The sequence below is a fragment of the Octodon degus genome, unplaced genomic scaffold (assembly GCF_000260255.1).
Source record: "Octodon degus isolate 3935 unplaced genomic scaffold, OctDeg1.0 scaffold00069, whole genome shotgun sequence".
Lineage (NCBI taxonomy): Eukaryota > Metazoa > Chordata > Mammalia > Rodentia > Octodontidae > Octodon > Octodon degus.
Genome location: NW_004524645.1, coordinates 6917457 through 6935535, shown reverse-complemented (window position 1 = coordinate 6935535; position 18079 = coordinate 6917457). Strand labels below are relative to the sequence as shown.

The following is an 18079-nucleotide window of genomic DNA, read 5'->3' as shown; positions in this document are numbered from 1 at the left end:
AGGCACAGTAGGTGAGCAGCACAGATTCTCTGGCCACAGTAAGGTATCTCACTTATTCTCTGAGTAAGATGGGTCACCATTGCACTTTAAAGCAGAGTGGCCCGATCTGAATTTATCTTACAAGATAATATTGTGTCTGCTGTCATCTCTTTATTCTCTGCTTCTCACCTCCCTTCCCCAAACATTTCTCCTGAAGAAGCAGGCATAGTTTAAGAAATGATTATCCACTGAATTTGATAAGCTCCTAGTTATTTATGATCTTTGCTGACTAAGTTCCTTCTTGCCCCTGTTTCCATCATTTTTGAGGAACAGGAGACCCATGTGATGCGTCAGTCATGAACTGATCAAGCTGTCCATTCCATGAGTATCCTGGACCTAACTATAAGAAGGCCAGTGCCATGCAGACTTCATGAAGAATATCCCAGGCCTTTCCCCTCTCCTCTTTGATTATAGTCACCTTTTTCTGGATCTTTTGTGCTAGACTCATAATGTATTTCCTAAATGTTGGCTCATAATCAAGAAATGACTCATACACATTACCCTCAAGTTGCGGGATATATTTTACTTATTATTTTTAAAGTGCATTTGCACCAGGGTAGGAAGTTTGCGTCCTGGCTCATGTTGGAACATGTGAGACAAAGTGAAGGTCATTTTCACTCCTTCAAAATTGAAATAAACACTTGTGAAATTGAACTTTATGTCGTTTTTTCAATCCCATTATCTTTTGCACAACACAGTCACACAAGATATTGAATCTCTTTGAAATTGTTAATATTATATTCAACATTTTGAGCTATTTCTTTTAGACATGTCAAATATAAATATTCTACTGTGTGATATCTTCCCTAATTTGTTTTGAAATGAGGTGAGTCAGTGTTTCCCTGACTTTTTGCTTTCCAGGCTTTTCTGTTCACCTACACAGTGTAGACATTGTGAAAGTACATAGTCTAAGAGGTTTAGAAACAAATTTTGCTGAATATTTAACTTCTAATATGGTAGATGAGTTTAAAAAGGCATTTAATTCCTAAGGCTTCTGCCTATTTATTGACCAATAAATGGTTTAAAATGGACTTTTTTGCTGGTGAGATGGCTCAGTGGTCTAAAGCACCTACTTAGAATAAGCTTAGCAAAGCAAAGGGACCGCGGTTCAATCCCCCAGCACCACATGCCAGCCAGCCCCGCCCCCTGGTGGGCTGAGCTGGCCACACACACACACACGCACACACACATAAATAAAAATTTTTAAAAAAAAATAAAAAAAATAAAATGGACTTTTTTGTGATCTGGCAACTTTAGAATCAAACACTACTGTAGACATTAAACATGTTGATATTCTGAAAACAGTATGAGGTTATCATACAATCTTTAGTCCTCGTATTTTGTGATGTATAAAGAATATATGCTGATTCAAATTATTCCTTTACAAAATGAAACCCAAATTGATGAAAGTAAGAAAAAGTTTAAAACTGAGGTCGAAATATTTAAAAGGAATAAATCTGGCAAACATATGATTTAGATTCATCAAACAAATTTGCTTCAGGTTTAGACTAAGAAGTATATAATCCTAAATAAAAAAGAAAATTCTCTGTAGACCTTTATCTTTCTCAAAGCTGTGAGTCGTATGATATGGAATTTCATGCTGTGTTTTTCTTAAAACCCTGTTACTTGATATTAATGGAGTAAGTGAAATGTAAAATGATATTCATTTAATCTTTATTGGAAATTTTGCTTTCAGAATTTGGCAGTTCTGCTCAGTGTCATAGATGAGGAGCTTAATTCTAATACTGGGAGGATTTTTAAAAATCCACAGCTGGTCTGGTTTGTAGTGTCTCTTTAGGGCCAAGGTATTTGAGAATGCCATAGTCTCAAGAAAAGATAATTTTGATGTGTTCTTAAAACCAAATGGTAGAAATTGAAAAACATTTAAAAATAAAGCGCCCAGTAATGTGTTGTCTGAAAAATGGTGGCAGTATGTGATTACCTTGTATGATTTCTGTACTGGAGTAAACTTATGTAAATTAATTTGTTAATAGGCCCAGCATAGGCTCCTTCACCAGTGTTTTCCTAGTGGTAGTAATAATACTCATTGGGCACTTAGCTTCGGTGGATGTTGTGGAGGACCTATCAAACATAAAAATAAATAAGATCTGAAGGTATAATAGATGTTGTGAAAGAGAAAGAAACTGCTCAAAAAGAAAGAACAGCTGGGATGGGGAAATGACAAAAGATAGAAGGGAAAAAATTATACATATGTATACACACACTCAAGATAGCTAAGATAAGGGGAAGGGAGATAGTTCAGTAGAATAAGTGCCTGGCTGGCAAGCACAAGGTTCAGAGTTCAATCCCCAGTATTACAAAAAAAAAAGCTAAGATAATTTTACTATTAATCTCTATTAGTTCATTGAAAGAAATAGTGCTTATGTTGTTTGATCAGTTTTGCATGCCTATATCTGAAAATATGAGCAACTACTTTGAAGATAACAGTTTGTAATATAATAGCCATTTCCTATTATCTTCTTTTAAAATTCTGTGTCATTTGTTTTTTCTCTTCAAAATATATTTTAAAAAACTAATGAAAACAAGTAGTAAGTTCTCCTTTTCAAGCCATGATTTTACTCTTGAATCATTTTTCTTCAAATTTCCTATTGTGAAATAAAATTGTTATAAATAACACATCTAATAATATTTCAGAGGAATTGTCTCTTTCTCTAGCATATGTCAGGTGCAGATATCTTCCATGAGATTTTATCTATCTATCTATCTATCTATCTATCTATCTATCTATCTATCTATATTTAGGGAAGGGTCTACAGGGTGTTCAGGGTCTCACTACTAGATCAGACTCATAGTGATCCACCTGTTCACTGCCTCCCAAGAGCTGGGATTACAGGTGTGCGCCACTACACTCAGTCTCAATTGCTGTCTCAGCCTGCCCCAAGGGCCTGAGGATTGAACCCCCACCCCCTGTGCCTGCTTGCAGGCTCTTTAATCCCCTGAGCTCTTTGGCCAGCCCTAGATTTTATCTTATTTGTATAACCCAAATTGAGACATTTACGAGGTCTTTTCACTGAAGATAGACTTGAGCAGTTAGTAGATGGATTTTTTTTTCTATCTTCTTCTGGAGAGACTGAGCCGCCTTCACAATTATATAATGCAAATATTGATTAAATATGACCATTTGCCTTAGGATTTTCTCCCCAAAGTGCTTTTCCACTCTGCCATATGCAGTATCAGGGTTCTTTCTAGGACACATCCAGAGATAGACCCACTTTGGGGAGGCATTTTACCCTCAATTTTACTGTTTTGCAGTGTGAATAAAGAACTGAGACAGGAATAAAAGAATTGGGCCAGGAGTGAACAAGAAGACAGAAACAGTGTTTTCGGAATGAGGCAAAAAGCATGCCATTAAACTTGCCAAGGCTAGACCTTCTAAAGGGTCTTGTTCGGATGATAACCAGCACTACTCAGGATAATTGCTGTATTATTATCTATTAGTTATTGAGAATTGGTTGCATGTTGAATATGATGCTGATAGCTTTGCTTTCATTTCTTTCAGCTAGTACTTTTAAAACTATAAAACAAGACCTGTATAGAGAAGTCTGGTACCTTATCCAAGATCATATTGTTGAAAAGTGGCAGAGCTAATCTCTTTCTTGCAAAATTCCTACTTCTAAACATGCTGTAATTTTCTTCTCCATGAAAATTACTTACATTACTTCACTATTTTTGTAGGGTTAGTAGGTCATAACCATTGACTTATGAATCCACACCCTCCTGAGAATATTATGTTGTATATTTTTAGCTAAGGAAAATCTACAAGGGTTAAGATAAATCACCTCTGTTTCACTGGGGTTTTCAGTACATTTTTTCATCTTGCAGCTCCACTGTCAGCAAAATTACAGTGGGTTTGTGGACCAGTTGATCTTGTAAACTTCTTTTCACCTTAAAATTTTACTTTTCCTCAGTGCTGTTATAACCTGTGTTTCATATAAAGCACTCAGTTTTAGATTCTGATCACAATGACTACTATTGCTACTACTGTTATGTTTCTATAATGAAAATAACATAGCTTTTCTTTTCTCTTTTTGTGGTACTGGTGATTGAACTCAGGACCCTGGGCCTGCCAGGCTAGCACTTATTCTACTGAGCTATCTCCCCAGGCCCTATTTTTCTTCATGTAATTGCTACAGCCATCAACAAAGAAGCTGAATAGTTGTCTCAAGGAAATTTGTGAGGAAGACAAGATCCTAAAATGCAAATTATCATTGTCATCTAAAAGATTTACATTTAAGCACAAAAATGGAGAATCTAAGGAAGTATGTGGGGCCAGGGATATATCTTAGTGGCAAGCACAAAGTCCTGAGTTCAATCCCCAGTATAAAATAAATAAATAAAAATTTAAAAAAAAGTTTGTGGCACACTTAGCTTTATTGAAATTGAACAAATGTTTTTTTAAATAACCCGTTTACAGCACATGTAAAATTTAATTATTTCCTTATGTTTTTACAGATATCATTTTATCTGAGTAAGCAAAAATACGTCTTTTATTCATACGTAAAACATGTAGCCAGAATTTAAACCACGTAGCTCTGGTACCAAAAAGGCAACAGGATATGAAAATCACAGTACAATTTTAAAATTCCTTAAGTTAATCAAGGATATTTAAAATGATATTCACTTAGATTGACAGTAGAAATCATGTCAAACATTAGGACTAGAAGTTACATCTACAATGAGAGCAGAAATGGGAAGTTCAAGCTAATCTGAGCTACACCATTCAGGACACACCATCTCCAGAAATGCCACTGCCCAATGGCTGCAATTGTTAAGTCACACTTGGGCACTTCAAGTCACACATAAACATAGCAAAAATTTATATTTATATTTATATGTATATATATATATATAGAGAGAGAGAGAGTGAAAGAGAGACAGAGTGCACTGATTCAGATCTAAAATAAAATGAGCATCTATTTTACGAGGATATATTATCAAATAATTACACAATACACAATTTAAACCCCAAAATTACATCTAGGAAAGAAAAATAATATTAAAATGCACACCTACATAGACAGTAAAGTACAAATCTGTTCTGTGTCATTGTTGTTTTTTGTCATTTTTTGGATAAGTAGAAATACTTTACGACCCACGAAAGGATTCCTTGGGTGAAACACTAATTACGGACATTGTAAGGAACATAGCTTAGGAGGCTTGTTTTAAAAGTGAGGCAGCATTTTCCTGAAAAAGTTTGGTCCTCGACACACTATAGACTAATTACTACGGTCAAATAGTAAGCATTTTCAGGGTGTGAGTGTGTATGTATGTGTGTGTGTGTGTGTGTGTGTGTGTGTGTGTTAAGCTTACTTTTTCAGTACCAGAATTAGTCCAAACCAAACAAAACCAAACCAAAAGATAGTCAGCCCTTGAGAACTTGACCCTGCATGTCATGTCTGATTGATGTGTCATCTTAAGGAGCAATGCTACATACTATAGATGGAGATTATGAATATGTGATTCTGCAACATCTTACTTTTGTGCAAACAGTTTTCTTCATTGCCCACATAACTTTTTCATGTAGGTGCCAGGAAACCCAACCCCATAGTCCTCCCTCCCCCCTCCCTCAGTCTTTTTCTCTGTCAAAGTGATATAAAGACAATTTCACTGTGTATTTACAAGCACAACACTTAGGCGAGAAGGTCCCAGCATATGTTGGGCACATCTATTTCTTGTGGATGTCTTCATGACGAATGATCTTATAGGTGATCCAGTAAAAGATATTGAATATGAGGAAGGCCAGTGGGAAGGCAGCTCGAGATATTGTGTCAATCCTTTTTGCCCGGTCAACAAACTTCTTCTTGATGGCATCGGCATCTTTTGGGGGTTGTGGAAGTGGGTTGGCAGGTGTGGCCTTGACAGCTGTTCCATCTTTCACTTGGAGGCAGTGACCCATCCCGTAACCACTAAAGTTAAAACGACTTTCACGAGTCACATCTTCTTCCTGGGAGAATAAAGAGAGGAAGCAGAAATTGATTGTCAATCAAGTTCAGTATAAGATGCTTAAAATTCTTCAGAACTAAAAGGATAAATTGTGGTTAATTGTTAGTGTAGGAGGCATTTAGAATGGGGAGGTTTTTTTTTTCAAGTTCATCCTAGTTATTCATGGAACAAATATAGTTCATTAACTTCTCAGCATGAGAAAGTGAAGGTAAGAGCAATGACTTTTTGGTCATTTTAATTCAGCACCAAACATAAACACTATACTGTATTTTAGTATTGATTTCCCTGAAATGTAGCTTATTAATCTGTGGATTTGAATAGATTGTCTTACAGCTAATTCTTCAAATTGCAGTACTACATTGCTTATCAGTGAAGAGAATTATTCACTTATTTGTTCATTCTTTCATTCATTAAAACATCTTACTGAGCCTTTCCTACAAACCTGGCTCTGAATTAGAAAAAATCTTTTAGTATCATAGCCCATCTACAGCTCAGCTTCTCCATTAGCTTTCACTTTAAAATTAATGTTACATCTAAGATGAACCTTTCACATGCTCTAGCTCATTTCGGTTATATAGCTGAGATTAAATATTCATTATTTGGTGTGAATATTTCTACCATGGCTCATTTTTCCGGCTTTGATTTTTAACACTGAAATTTTGGCTAGTGAATCATTTCTACCACATTTAAACGTACATCATTTCAGCTGATTTCAGCAATATTTTGTTTTCTTTTTTTTCTTCATTAGTTAAATTAAAAAAATCAAAAATGTATTTTTTTCTTAGTGTAAAGGGCAAATAGCCTTAAAGACAAATATACAGGACCTGGGTGTATGGTTGAGTGAAAAGAGGGAACCAAATGTTGGGCTTGAAAAGCTGAAATTGAAATGAATGTAGCCCTAAAGAGCCATTGATTGGATCATCTTTTGTAATTAGATTACTGCCTTTCACAATACAGTGCAACCCCTGCTATATTCTTTATCTTGTGAGATAATAATAATGGTTATATGATAGTTAGAGGCCACTACTGGGCCCTAACTCAAGACCTGTTTACCCATTGAATGTATAATATGTATGCTTCCCTACCCTATCACTCTTCCAAACAATCCTATCAAGCTGAATAACCAGATAGATTACTACAGCAAGCATGGCTTTGGAATAGTGTCTCCAAGAATAAACTTAATGAGGAAGTAAAACTACTGGGGATCATTGTAGAGGTACAGAGAACAAATAAGCTTGTGGGCTTTTAATCTGTTACTAATTAAAAACATGATTTGTTTTCTCTCTGAGGTAGAGGAAGCAGAGACTTACCACAACTTTTGCTAAAACAAAAACAAAAGCAAAACAAACCTTCACTTGGGTCTATAGATGTGCACTGAGTGAGTAAAGACTGAGTAAAAGTTTACATCTCTGTCTTCATTTTGTATCTGTCCCCTTTATTACCTTAAAATTTTAGATCATACCCCTACTGAGCTCTGCAAATAGGCAGGTTAATCACTAAATGAATGCCTGTCTAAAAAGTGTTAATACAAAATTTGTTAGTCCTAAATTTATCTAACCTACCTCACCCCACTTAGCAACTAGGACATCAAGATAAAAAAAAAAAAAAAAAAAAACAAAAAAACAAAAAAAACATGCATAGACATTCAGCTACCAGAGCTTATGACATTTTGCTCCAGGCCTTCTAGAATAGGTACCTATAAATCTCAAGTCATTGCATTAAACCTATGGTCATCTTGGATTCTAGTAATCCCTCCATAAGCCTGAGATTAACGCCTTCCTCCAAGCAGGAGGAGTTGTGCCTGGACACTGATTTACCCCTCAAGCCCTAAGGATTTCTCAGAGTGGTGACATAAGAACTGAGCAAATGATGAACTAGACCCTAGTCCAACACAGCATCCTATTAAAATCGTCTCTTTTTGTTTTCTTGCTTTTCCTAGTCTGTCTTTGTTTATTTATGTATGTATGTATGTATGTATGTATGTATGTATTTATTTATTTATTTATTTATTTTGCGGCACTGGGGATTGAACTGAGGACCTTGCGCTTGCCAGGCAAGTGCTTATTGTGCTGACCTATTTCCCTAGCCCACTTTTCCTAGTCTTTAAAATATTTAAAAGGAAAAAATTTAGAAATGATACCAAATTTCACTAAACAAAAGGAAAGAAATTCAACAATTGTGTTACACTGCATATTGTTGTCTTACCACACATAAGCATGCAAAATTGGTCAAAAAATTAAGAAGAAAAAATAAGTATTAATTGTTCCTTTTGATTTATCAACAGCCAAGATTGATTTTCTTTGACAGAACCGTGCTCCCTTCAGATTCTCAAGCCAGTCTTCTCCATCTTTATCTTATTTTACAACTAAAGCTTTTGTATATAAATCTGTGCTGTCACCTTTGTTTAATTTCCATTATCATTGAAGCAAGGACCCGGGCCACCTGCTGAGAGTTACGTTTCCCAAAACACAAGAAAACTTTGTATGACATATATTTCATCAATGTTAACTGCATGTTGGTAATGCCTTCAACCATATGCAAAAGCCATACTAAATAAACTTTTAATATATCAATCGGAGTTTAACTATAACCCAAAAAGTGTAGAAAGAACAAACTGTACCTTGAGTATTGAAATGAGTTTTGTAAGGTAAACAGAATGTCCTAAGATAGGTAAGGAAGAAGAGGTATTTTAGTTAATTAAACTTACTGAGTATAAACTCAGGAGTGAGAGATCACATGGTTTAAAAAAAGGTTCAAAAATTTCTGAATGGTTTGGTTAGATTGTAGTATATGTGCTCAGATGGGTGACTGCATAACCTGCAAGGGGGACAGATTGGCTTCCATGTCACTCATTTAGCTAGATTACTAATCAGGTGTCACTTCCTTCTGTGGGAAGTACATGTAGCCTGCAAATAAAGAAGAAAGTTCAAGAGTCTTCAGGGCCAGCCCTTGGTTTATCAACATTGTCACTGTCATACAGTATCTCTGATGAGGATAATATTCCATTACAATGTGGCAATAACTTGTAATTTGAGATGGTAGACTAACATGTGTGAATAACTTCTAAACACTCTGTCATGTAGATTTTGGTCTCTGTGAAAATCAGGCTAGAAAGTTGCTCACTTATTTGATACACTAGTAATTCTTATTAATGAATGCATCCAGTGTAAAAAATAGAAACATTTGTTATATCCTTTAATCAGACTGTTTATAGTCACAAAATTCAAGCCAAAGCCCCTGTGAAAAATAGCCGTGAGACAACCACATTATAAAACTGTGTCTGCAATACTTTTATTTATGTGGAATTGTCCTATACAAGTTGGTTCAAGGCAGTCTGTCTTATTTGTTTTCTTTTTTCTTTTTTTTTTTTTTTTTTTTTTTGCCAAACCGGGGATTGAACTCAGGCCCTTGTGCTTGCCAGGGAAGCCCTTATCCCACTAAACCATCTCCCCAGCCCCTCATTTCTTAATAAAAAGTAATAAATGACTTTTCATTCAGCAATTAATTGTTGAGTGTTTTCTCTAAGAGGAACAAATTTTAGGAGACAGTGAATGAAGTTGGGCAAAAGGGCTTTACCTGCATGGAATTTTCAGAATTCAGTAAAGAAGCTAACCTAAAGGCTAAAATTTTATGAGGAAGTTGGCAAAAAATAATTTACATGCCTGCAGCTATGTAAAATCAATTATGAAGACTTAAATTGGACTTAGATTTAAAATATTGTCTCCTTTCTTTTCCTTGAAATATAAATGATATATTATATGAATGTAAACATTTCAAGTAAAGGAAGTTTAAAAAATGTGCAATTAACAGGTATATTAATCATTATAATATCTTCATAACCATTGAATACCTATTTAGTAATTTGCAAGAAAAACATACTGCTTGTTAGGAGGATGACACTGGATTTGAACTGGGTATAGACGGTCTTGATCTTTCTAACCAACTACTATAGATTGGTAATTGGGTCCCAACCACTGTATAAGTAAAATACAAATGGTGTCGGTTTGTTTGGCAAAGACAGATCTAGACTGGCTGATAAGCTGTATTCACCTTAGGCAAGCTACTTTCAGGGACTTCATACTAAAAATGTCAAGGGTGTCTTACTGTTGTGGGTTTCAGCTTTGCTTGCTGGAGAAATTTTAAAACTATGTATATGTTGAACCATTCTCCCAGCCCCTATCAGGCTAACCGAATAAAAATCAGGGATGAGAATTAAAGATACATATTTTTAAAATCCAGTGACTCTAATATAAAAAGTTGAAAACTAATGGTCTTGATGATTTCAAACGTCCATCTCTAAAATGCAAACCTATTCTATATCATTAAGTCTAAAATGACTTTTCAAATGGAAATAATCCCTCAAAATACATTTACCGTACTGCTTAAAGTTATTGTACATTTTTTTGCTCTCCTTGGTGTCAAGTGATTCATTCAATAACTTTTAAACATACAGGTTTACATTATTCGCATTCATTCAATGACTTTTAAACATACATTTAAAATTATTCACATGGTTAGGTATGATTTTGATTCGGAAGACATAACTCAAAAATTGCAAATTGGTGTTCTCACATTTAACAGTTTATAGAAACTTACAATTAAATATATAGTTCAAAGTGACAAGGAAAAAATTAAGATTTCTTGAAAGCAAGTGGAAAGTTATTTCCCCAATCTTGCATAATTAAATCTGTTAATCTGAACAACAGATGTGATGATAAAAATAGATAATATAACAACCATTGTTAATTAGATATTCCTATTTATTTGAAAATCTGTAACATATATATTGTTGTATGTTACCCTATTTATCTTTTTTCTATTTGTTTTTGCTTGTTTTTAGTCTTCACAATACAATTAAATTACATTTAAATATGTATGATATAACACACACACATATATATATATATATATATATATATATATATATATATATATATCACTCTCCTTTTGAACCAAGCATCTAAGGGACTAGAAAAGGTAATTAGTTAGTTACCTGTTTTTAGCATATAAAACAAAAGTAACCCTAAATATACACATTCATATTGCTTTCTAGATTGATTCATTCATTTAATTACTGTATCTTTTTCCTATGCACTGTCATTGGACAAATGAAGAGATTAACTCATTCAATTAGCTACCAGAGCTAAATAGAAAGATGCCACATGCACATTGTCATGTAAACTGTGTATATTTAATAAATGTTACTGAATAATGAACAAATCATTTTAAGAGGGCTTCTTCAATAGTGGAAAATACATTTCTTATTCATTTAACAGTATTTCAGGGGCCGGGAAGATGGCTCAGTAGAATAAGTGCTTTCCTGGCAAGAGCAAGGGCCTGAGTTCAATCCCCGGTTCCACCATAAAAAACAGTATTTCAAATTATGCTTCTAAGCACCATTGCAGCTAATTAAATAATTTATGTAAAAATTTCCACTACAAAAGTAAATCTATTGTAAGTGAAAAGTATCCATTTAATTTTTCAATGTGCAGGTATTATGACTGCTAGTTTAAGGATCTGACATGACTCATTCAATGACTTAAACACACAGGTTTAAATTATCCACAATGTCAGGTATGGTTTTGATTCAGAAAACACAACTACAACAAATGTGAAATTTTGATGTGAATGCCTAACTGCTTTTCTAGCAGGTTCAGAATAAAATGTTGTAGTATGATGGTAAGATTCCCATATGAGGGCAAAATGGAGATGAGCTTCAGTCATGAGGAAAGTGAAACTAGAATAAAGAAAAATCGGAAACACAGTGTAGTTGAGCATATTCACAGGAAGAGTCAGACTCTGCTAATAAGGAAAGAATTTTAGGCACATATTTTCCATTTTTCTAATTAGCTAGGAATCCAATTAGGCTATTATTGCTGCTTATCTAGCAACGTCAATAATTGAGCAGTAAACACTTCTAGCTGACCCTGTTTCATTATTCTCTGATTAAATTCAGTAGAAAATGAGTCATTTCACCAGTTTTAGTACATGCCAACTTCTGTATTGCACACTGCAATTCATCTGAGATTTATTATCTACTCTTATTTACTTTATGTATCAGTTGTACTTATAAAATGTAATCACTCTTCTGTTAGCTCTAACTTTTGTCTAGATCTCAAATTGGATTTAAAGATCATCAGAATTGCATTTTGGGGAATTTTTTGTTATAATAAAATGATTTCAACAAAATGAAACAACATGGTACTTAAACAATGAAATGCTTTACTAAAAATCATATCTCTGATTGCTCTGTTATGCCCTATAGAGGAGAAAATAAAGGATCTTTCCATTGCATCTGTTACCCAGATTCTTTGATCAGATTTAGTCTCCCTTTTATTGGAACAGAAAATTGCTCAGTTGGAACTGAAGTTCATAGTTAGCTTCAATCAACGCAAGGAAATAATGGAGTCTCCAGTTTTCCTTACGAAACAGTGTGAAGTGAAACATAGTGAGATTTTGATGAAAAAGTCCTCCAAGTGTGTGATGGCTGAATGATGCTTAATTGTAAACTTGGCTTTTTTATCACCTGGATGCAGAGAACAGGGAAGGTCTTGGGAAATTCTCCTCAGTTTTTGGGTCTCAGTTTCTTCCTCTTTATCTAAGGCCTTATGAGAAGATATGAATAATAAATAGATATAATTTATTGACAATGGCTATGTGCCATGCACTTAAAACTACACTGAAATCTATCACCAAAGCAACCTGGCAAGTTGCCAGATTCCTAGGGAAACCGAACACGGAAGTTACATTTTGGAGTTGTATTGCTAGTATAGTAAATGTTGAATCTGAGATTCAAATCTAGGTCTGTCTGATCCCAAAATTATCTGATTCCAAAATCACTAAAAATGTTTGATCTACATGAAATTCTGCCCCTATCAAATCTATGGTGGCTTCCATGCAAGATTATGTATTAAGATTTTTGCTGGCCAGATAGCTCAGAGGACTAAAGTACCTGCCAAGGCAGAGTGCAGCAGCTGGGGTTCAATCCTCAGCCTGCTGTGCCAGCCACGTCGCTGGGGCACACTGAAAAGGCAATTGAGACTGGGTGTTGTGGCGCATGTCTGTAATCCCAGCACTTGGGAGGCTGAAAACAGGAGAATCACTACGAGTCCAATCTGTGTAGTGAGAACATATAGGCCCTATAGACTCTGTCTTAAATACAAAAAAAATTAATAAGCTTTCAAGAATTAGTTGAAATAAAGAAAAACAAATATATCCTGTTACTTAATGACATGTGGTGAAATGAATTAACATGTTAGCCATTTTGAGCAGATCATGAAAAGCAGATTTTCTATAAGAAAATCATATCAATAAATCATCTCTTTTTCAATGGAAGATATTGTTATCATTGACTTTTGAAGAAGAAACTCCTGGGATTCTTTTCTTGAGCACCTGCCCTTTCTGTACACATTTTAAATAAATATTTATTTAGCATCTCTTATTTGTGGTACAGATACAGCAGTGAACAGGAAAACAAAACCTTTTGCTTTTTTGGTGCCTACATTCTAGTGAGGAAAATTACCATGAGCAAATAAATTATATATAGACATACAGCCAAACAGAAATACATACATACACATGCACATTTCTAAACTGTGTTATAGGAATTAAAGCCATGCTGTTATGTTGGGCTGTGGGGGACTCAGGTCAATAATTTCTGACATTGCCAGTTAAACAGAAGACCCAATGCTATTATGGGCTACTGGACTCTTTTAGAATATTTTGCTGAGTTTACACACCTATAATATTCAATAACGGAACTTAGAAAAAATGGGGTATACCGATGAATGTCCATTTTGTATCTGTGTATTCAAAGTGGTTAGGATAGATATATAGTTGCATTCTCTTAATGAATAGAATGATTTGTTCTAATGGTGTTTATAAATAGGATCACAAGTCCACTTCTTGTACAGCAATTAACCACTAAGAAGAATATATGCAGTGTATTATTTGTTGAAACTGTACTTCCGATTTGATTTGAAACTGTCTCATTGCTATCTGTTTATCAATAAAACTTTGAAAAAAAATAAACTGGGTTACTAGATGTCAAACTTAACTCCAGCTTAAACCACTAGCTGGATGATGATGGCATTCAACAAGAAAGAAGACACTAAAAGTAGATCATATTAGGTTGTGGGAAGATAATGAATTTGAGGTATTCCCTTCAGACAGTCAAATGAAAACTTGGAGTATGTGACTGTATGTATAGCCTGAAACTCAGGTGAAAAATCTCACCTGGAGGCATAGACTTAGATGTACATTAAATTATTACTGGCCACCTTTTCCACATAAAACTGTTTATAGGACACATACAAAAACTACTGAAGGCAGCTCATGAAAAAAAATCAACCAATGACCAAACCATCTAAAATTGTAATTTTAAATACTCCTTGAGTCCTTAGATATGGAAATATTTGCAAATAATTGGCAATTCCAAATTAATCCTTGCCAAGATGCTGATGATTACTGATATCCAGCTCAGTAGGCTAAAATGAGTTTTATAGAGCAGCTGTGTTTTGTTTTCAGGTGGGACCCCCATACATGTATTCCAGGGGCCTTCTTAAAATGGCCATGTGGATCACAAGTGGTATGTCCTCATACTACATGTCCTTCTAAAGCCTTCTGCCCATCATAAGTGGGGAGTTTCAGAGGTGGGTGGATTAGGGTGTGTGAATGTGGATAAGGGTGTGATGCTGGGATTAAGTATTCCCCACCCTGGCTATGAATGACAACAATCAATAAATTTATAGCCTGGATGGGAGATAAAAGCACAAAAAAGCATCTGCTTCTACCCAATTTTGTTGTTAGCACTGCTTGCTATTTTACTGTCTCCTGCCCACTTCCCTTGTGATGCCCCTCTGCACTGCCAGCCTGCCTTGGAGTCAGCCGATTATGGACTGAAATCTTTACAAATTTTGAGCTGAAATAAATCTTACCTCTCTTAACTTTGGGAATTGAATATTTTGTCTTAGAAACGAGAAATATAACTAAGACAGTTGTCAAAAAAGGCAGGAAGAGCAATTCACACTTCTTTCTCATCTATGTGCTCCTGTGGAAGTCACATTGTGTTTGCCAAAGATGACAACAATGACTTCCATCTCATGTATTTTTCTTATGTCATTGACACTATTCCCAATGAGACAAGGGGTCTGTCTCCCCTCCTTGTGAGTCTGAGTGGGCTTGTGTCTTGCTCGTAATGAGGATAATATAGTGAAAATGCCATTAAATAACTTCTGAATTTAGGCCGTAATAAGTGATGAAGCTTTAATCTAGTTTGCTGGAACTTGTGAACCATGAGTCACTACATCACTAGTCTGGCTGCCCTCATATTACTATGATGTAAAAACACAAATCATCCCATATGTAGAGAACAATTTCAGATGTATTGAGAATATAAAAGAAAGGAAAGATGTTTTGCTATGTCCAAAGTGTTCCAACTTCATTTACTGTCTACACCCAGTAGAGAGACCCTGAGGTGGAACAACTCAGCTGAAATCTGAAATTATTGACATACAGAAACCATAATAGACAATGATTTTATCAGTGTTGTTTTAAGCCACTACGATTTTGGATGATTTATCAAGTCTTTTTTTTTTTTTTTTTTTTTTGTGGAACCGGGGATTGAACTCAGGCCTTGCGCTTGCCAGGCAAGCGCTTGTTCTACTAAGCCATTTCCCTGGCCCCTTTATCAAGTCTTAATAGACAGTTGGAGAGATAATTGATACTTTACTAAAAGCCTAAATGTTGTAGTATTGTCTCTAGGACCAGGCAACAGTCAAAACATGGAATGGTCTCAAGGAGACATCTGGAAGGGTTGGAGGAGAGAGAGGCAACTGTTATGGAAAGCTGGAGGATGATACGAAGTTTGATAACAGTTTCTTAGGGCAATTAGAAATATAACAAATCTAATGATCTAGTTAAATAGATTTCCATCTATAATAGTTGTGATGTTGTTAAGCATTTAGCTACTGATAAAAGGAAAGAGGATAAAGAAAAACTAACAAAAAAAGCTATTAAATCCCAAGCACAAACTGGAATAAAGTTAAAAAATTCAAAATAAGCCCTTTTTAGTCTGCAAAGGTTTATTCTCTTAAATAACAGTGAGACTCAGGGGAATGACCATGTCCATTATGGGACTGTAAGTAACTTTATTCATATCTGAGAAATATCTAAAGTATCAACTCATAAACTCAGATGGACAGGATCATCAGAGCATGTTTGGTAGATCCTCTCCTTTAAAAAGAATAAATTGATGGGTCAGCCAAATAGCTCAGAGGATTAAAATGCCTGCAAGCAGGAGAAGGGGACTGGGGTTCGATCCCCTGGCCTGCCATGCCGGCCACATCCCTGGGGCATGTTGAGACAGCAATTGAGACTGGGTGGGGTGGTGCATGCCTGTAATCCCAGCTCTTGGGAGGCTGTAAACAGGCAGATCACTATTAGTCTGATCAAGTAGTGAGACCCTGAACATCCTCCCCTAAAATACAAAAAAAAGAATAAATTGCTAAGCATATTAATGCCATTATACCATGTCAATCATACAGGGAGCCTAATGTAAAAGAAGGCTCATTTTAATTTCTTTCTTTCTTTTTTTTTTTTTTTGGTGGAACTGGGGATTAAACTCAGACCCTTGAGCTTGCCAGACAAGCGCTTATTCTACTGAGTCATCTCCCTGGCCGCTTATATTTATTTTTAGTAGAAGCAACTATATATGTTTATGGAGTACAGTGTGATATTTAATATGCCTTAGTAGGAATGATTAATTCAAGCTAATTAATATATCAATAATTTCACATAGTATCATTTTAAAATAAGATATAAAATTTTATTTTAGTAACTGCATATGCATTTTTTTAGGGAAGGGTCTACAGGGTGTTCAGTGTCTCACTACTACTAGATCAGACTCATAGTGATCGGCCTGTTTACATCCTCCCAAGAGTGGGGAGTACAGGCACTGTAGCACACCCAGTCTCAATTTCTGTCTCAGCATGCCCCAGGGACAGGGCCAGCATGCAGGCCCAGGATCTAACACCCGGTTGCTGCTCCTGCTTGCAGGTGCTTTAATTCCTTTATTAGGACATGTTTACAATGCATACTAATTACATGAAAAAAAAAATATATATATATGGCGTCTTCATCATTTTAACTCTCACTTCTCCTCCCCTCTCTTCTTTTCTCAAATCCCTTTCTCATTTCTATCTCTCTGTCTGTCTTTTTGTTTTTCTTTTCTTGGCAGAACCAGGGATTGAACTCAGGCCCTTTTGCTTGCCAGGCAAGTGCTAATTCTGCTAAGCTATCTGCCCAGCCCTCTTCCTGTTTCTTAACATTTTTCTTTTATTTTGGTCATTGAATTATTTCTATTTTGTGTTTCTATTGTTAGAGAAATTATGCAATATTTGACCTTTTGTGACTTATTTCATTTAGTACTATGTTCTAAAGATCCATACATTGTGTTCAAAATGATTTTCCTTTATGGCTGAGTAGTACTCCACTTTGTATATAGTCCACATTTTCTTTATCTATTCATCTATTGATTGGATTCTTGGTATTATTTCTTGTGTGATTGGTGTTTTCTTCAGGAAGTTATTGCCTGTGTACTCAAGAGTTTTTACCAAGTTTTTCCTCCAACACATGTACTATTTCTGTTTTTTTTTTAATATATCTGGGTTTTTGAACAATTTAGGTTTGGTTTTAGTACAGGCTGAGAGTTATGTGTCTAGATTGAAACTTCTGCATTTGCATAACCAGTTTTCCTATTAGCACTGTTAAAGAAGTTTTCTTGAAGTGTGTATTATTAGCTTCATTTTAGAAGATTAGATGGATGAGGGTGGTTGGGATTGTTTTGGCATCTTGTTTTACCACGTTGGTCCACATTTCTGTTTTGTGCCAATGCAATTGCTGTTGTTACTATTGTAGCTTTGTAGTGTAATTTGAAGTCTGAAATTGAAATACTTCTTCTCTTGTTGCCAAGGATTGCTTTGCTATTCTGAGGCTTCTGCTTCAATATAAACTTTATAATTATTTTTATCAGTTATATGAAAAAAGTTGATGGTATTTTGTTGGGGATTTCATTAAA

General features: G+C 35.2%; 1 protein-coding gene across 5 annotated transcripts in view; it reads right to left on the bottom strand.

Moving 5' to 3' along the window:
* Positions 1-5609: 5609 nt before the first annotated feature.
* Glra2 (glycine receptor alpha 2) overlaps positions 5610-18079 on the bottom strand; it is a 270770-nt gene continuing 258300 nt past the window's right edge. Inside the window, exon 11 of one of the 5 annotated variants that reach the window (XM_004635063.1) lies at positions 5610-6004. In XM_004635063.1, coding sequence (XP_004635120.1) covers positions 5726-6004 — 279 coding nt within the window. In that variant the 3' untranslated portion in view covers positions 5610-5725. The remainder of the gene's footprint in view (positions 6005-18079) is intronic. The other 4 variants (XM_004635059.1, XM_004635062.1, XM_004635061.1 and 1 more) reach the window with 4 other exon arrangements.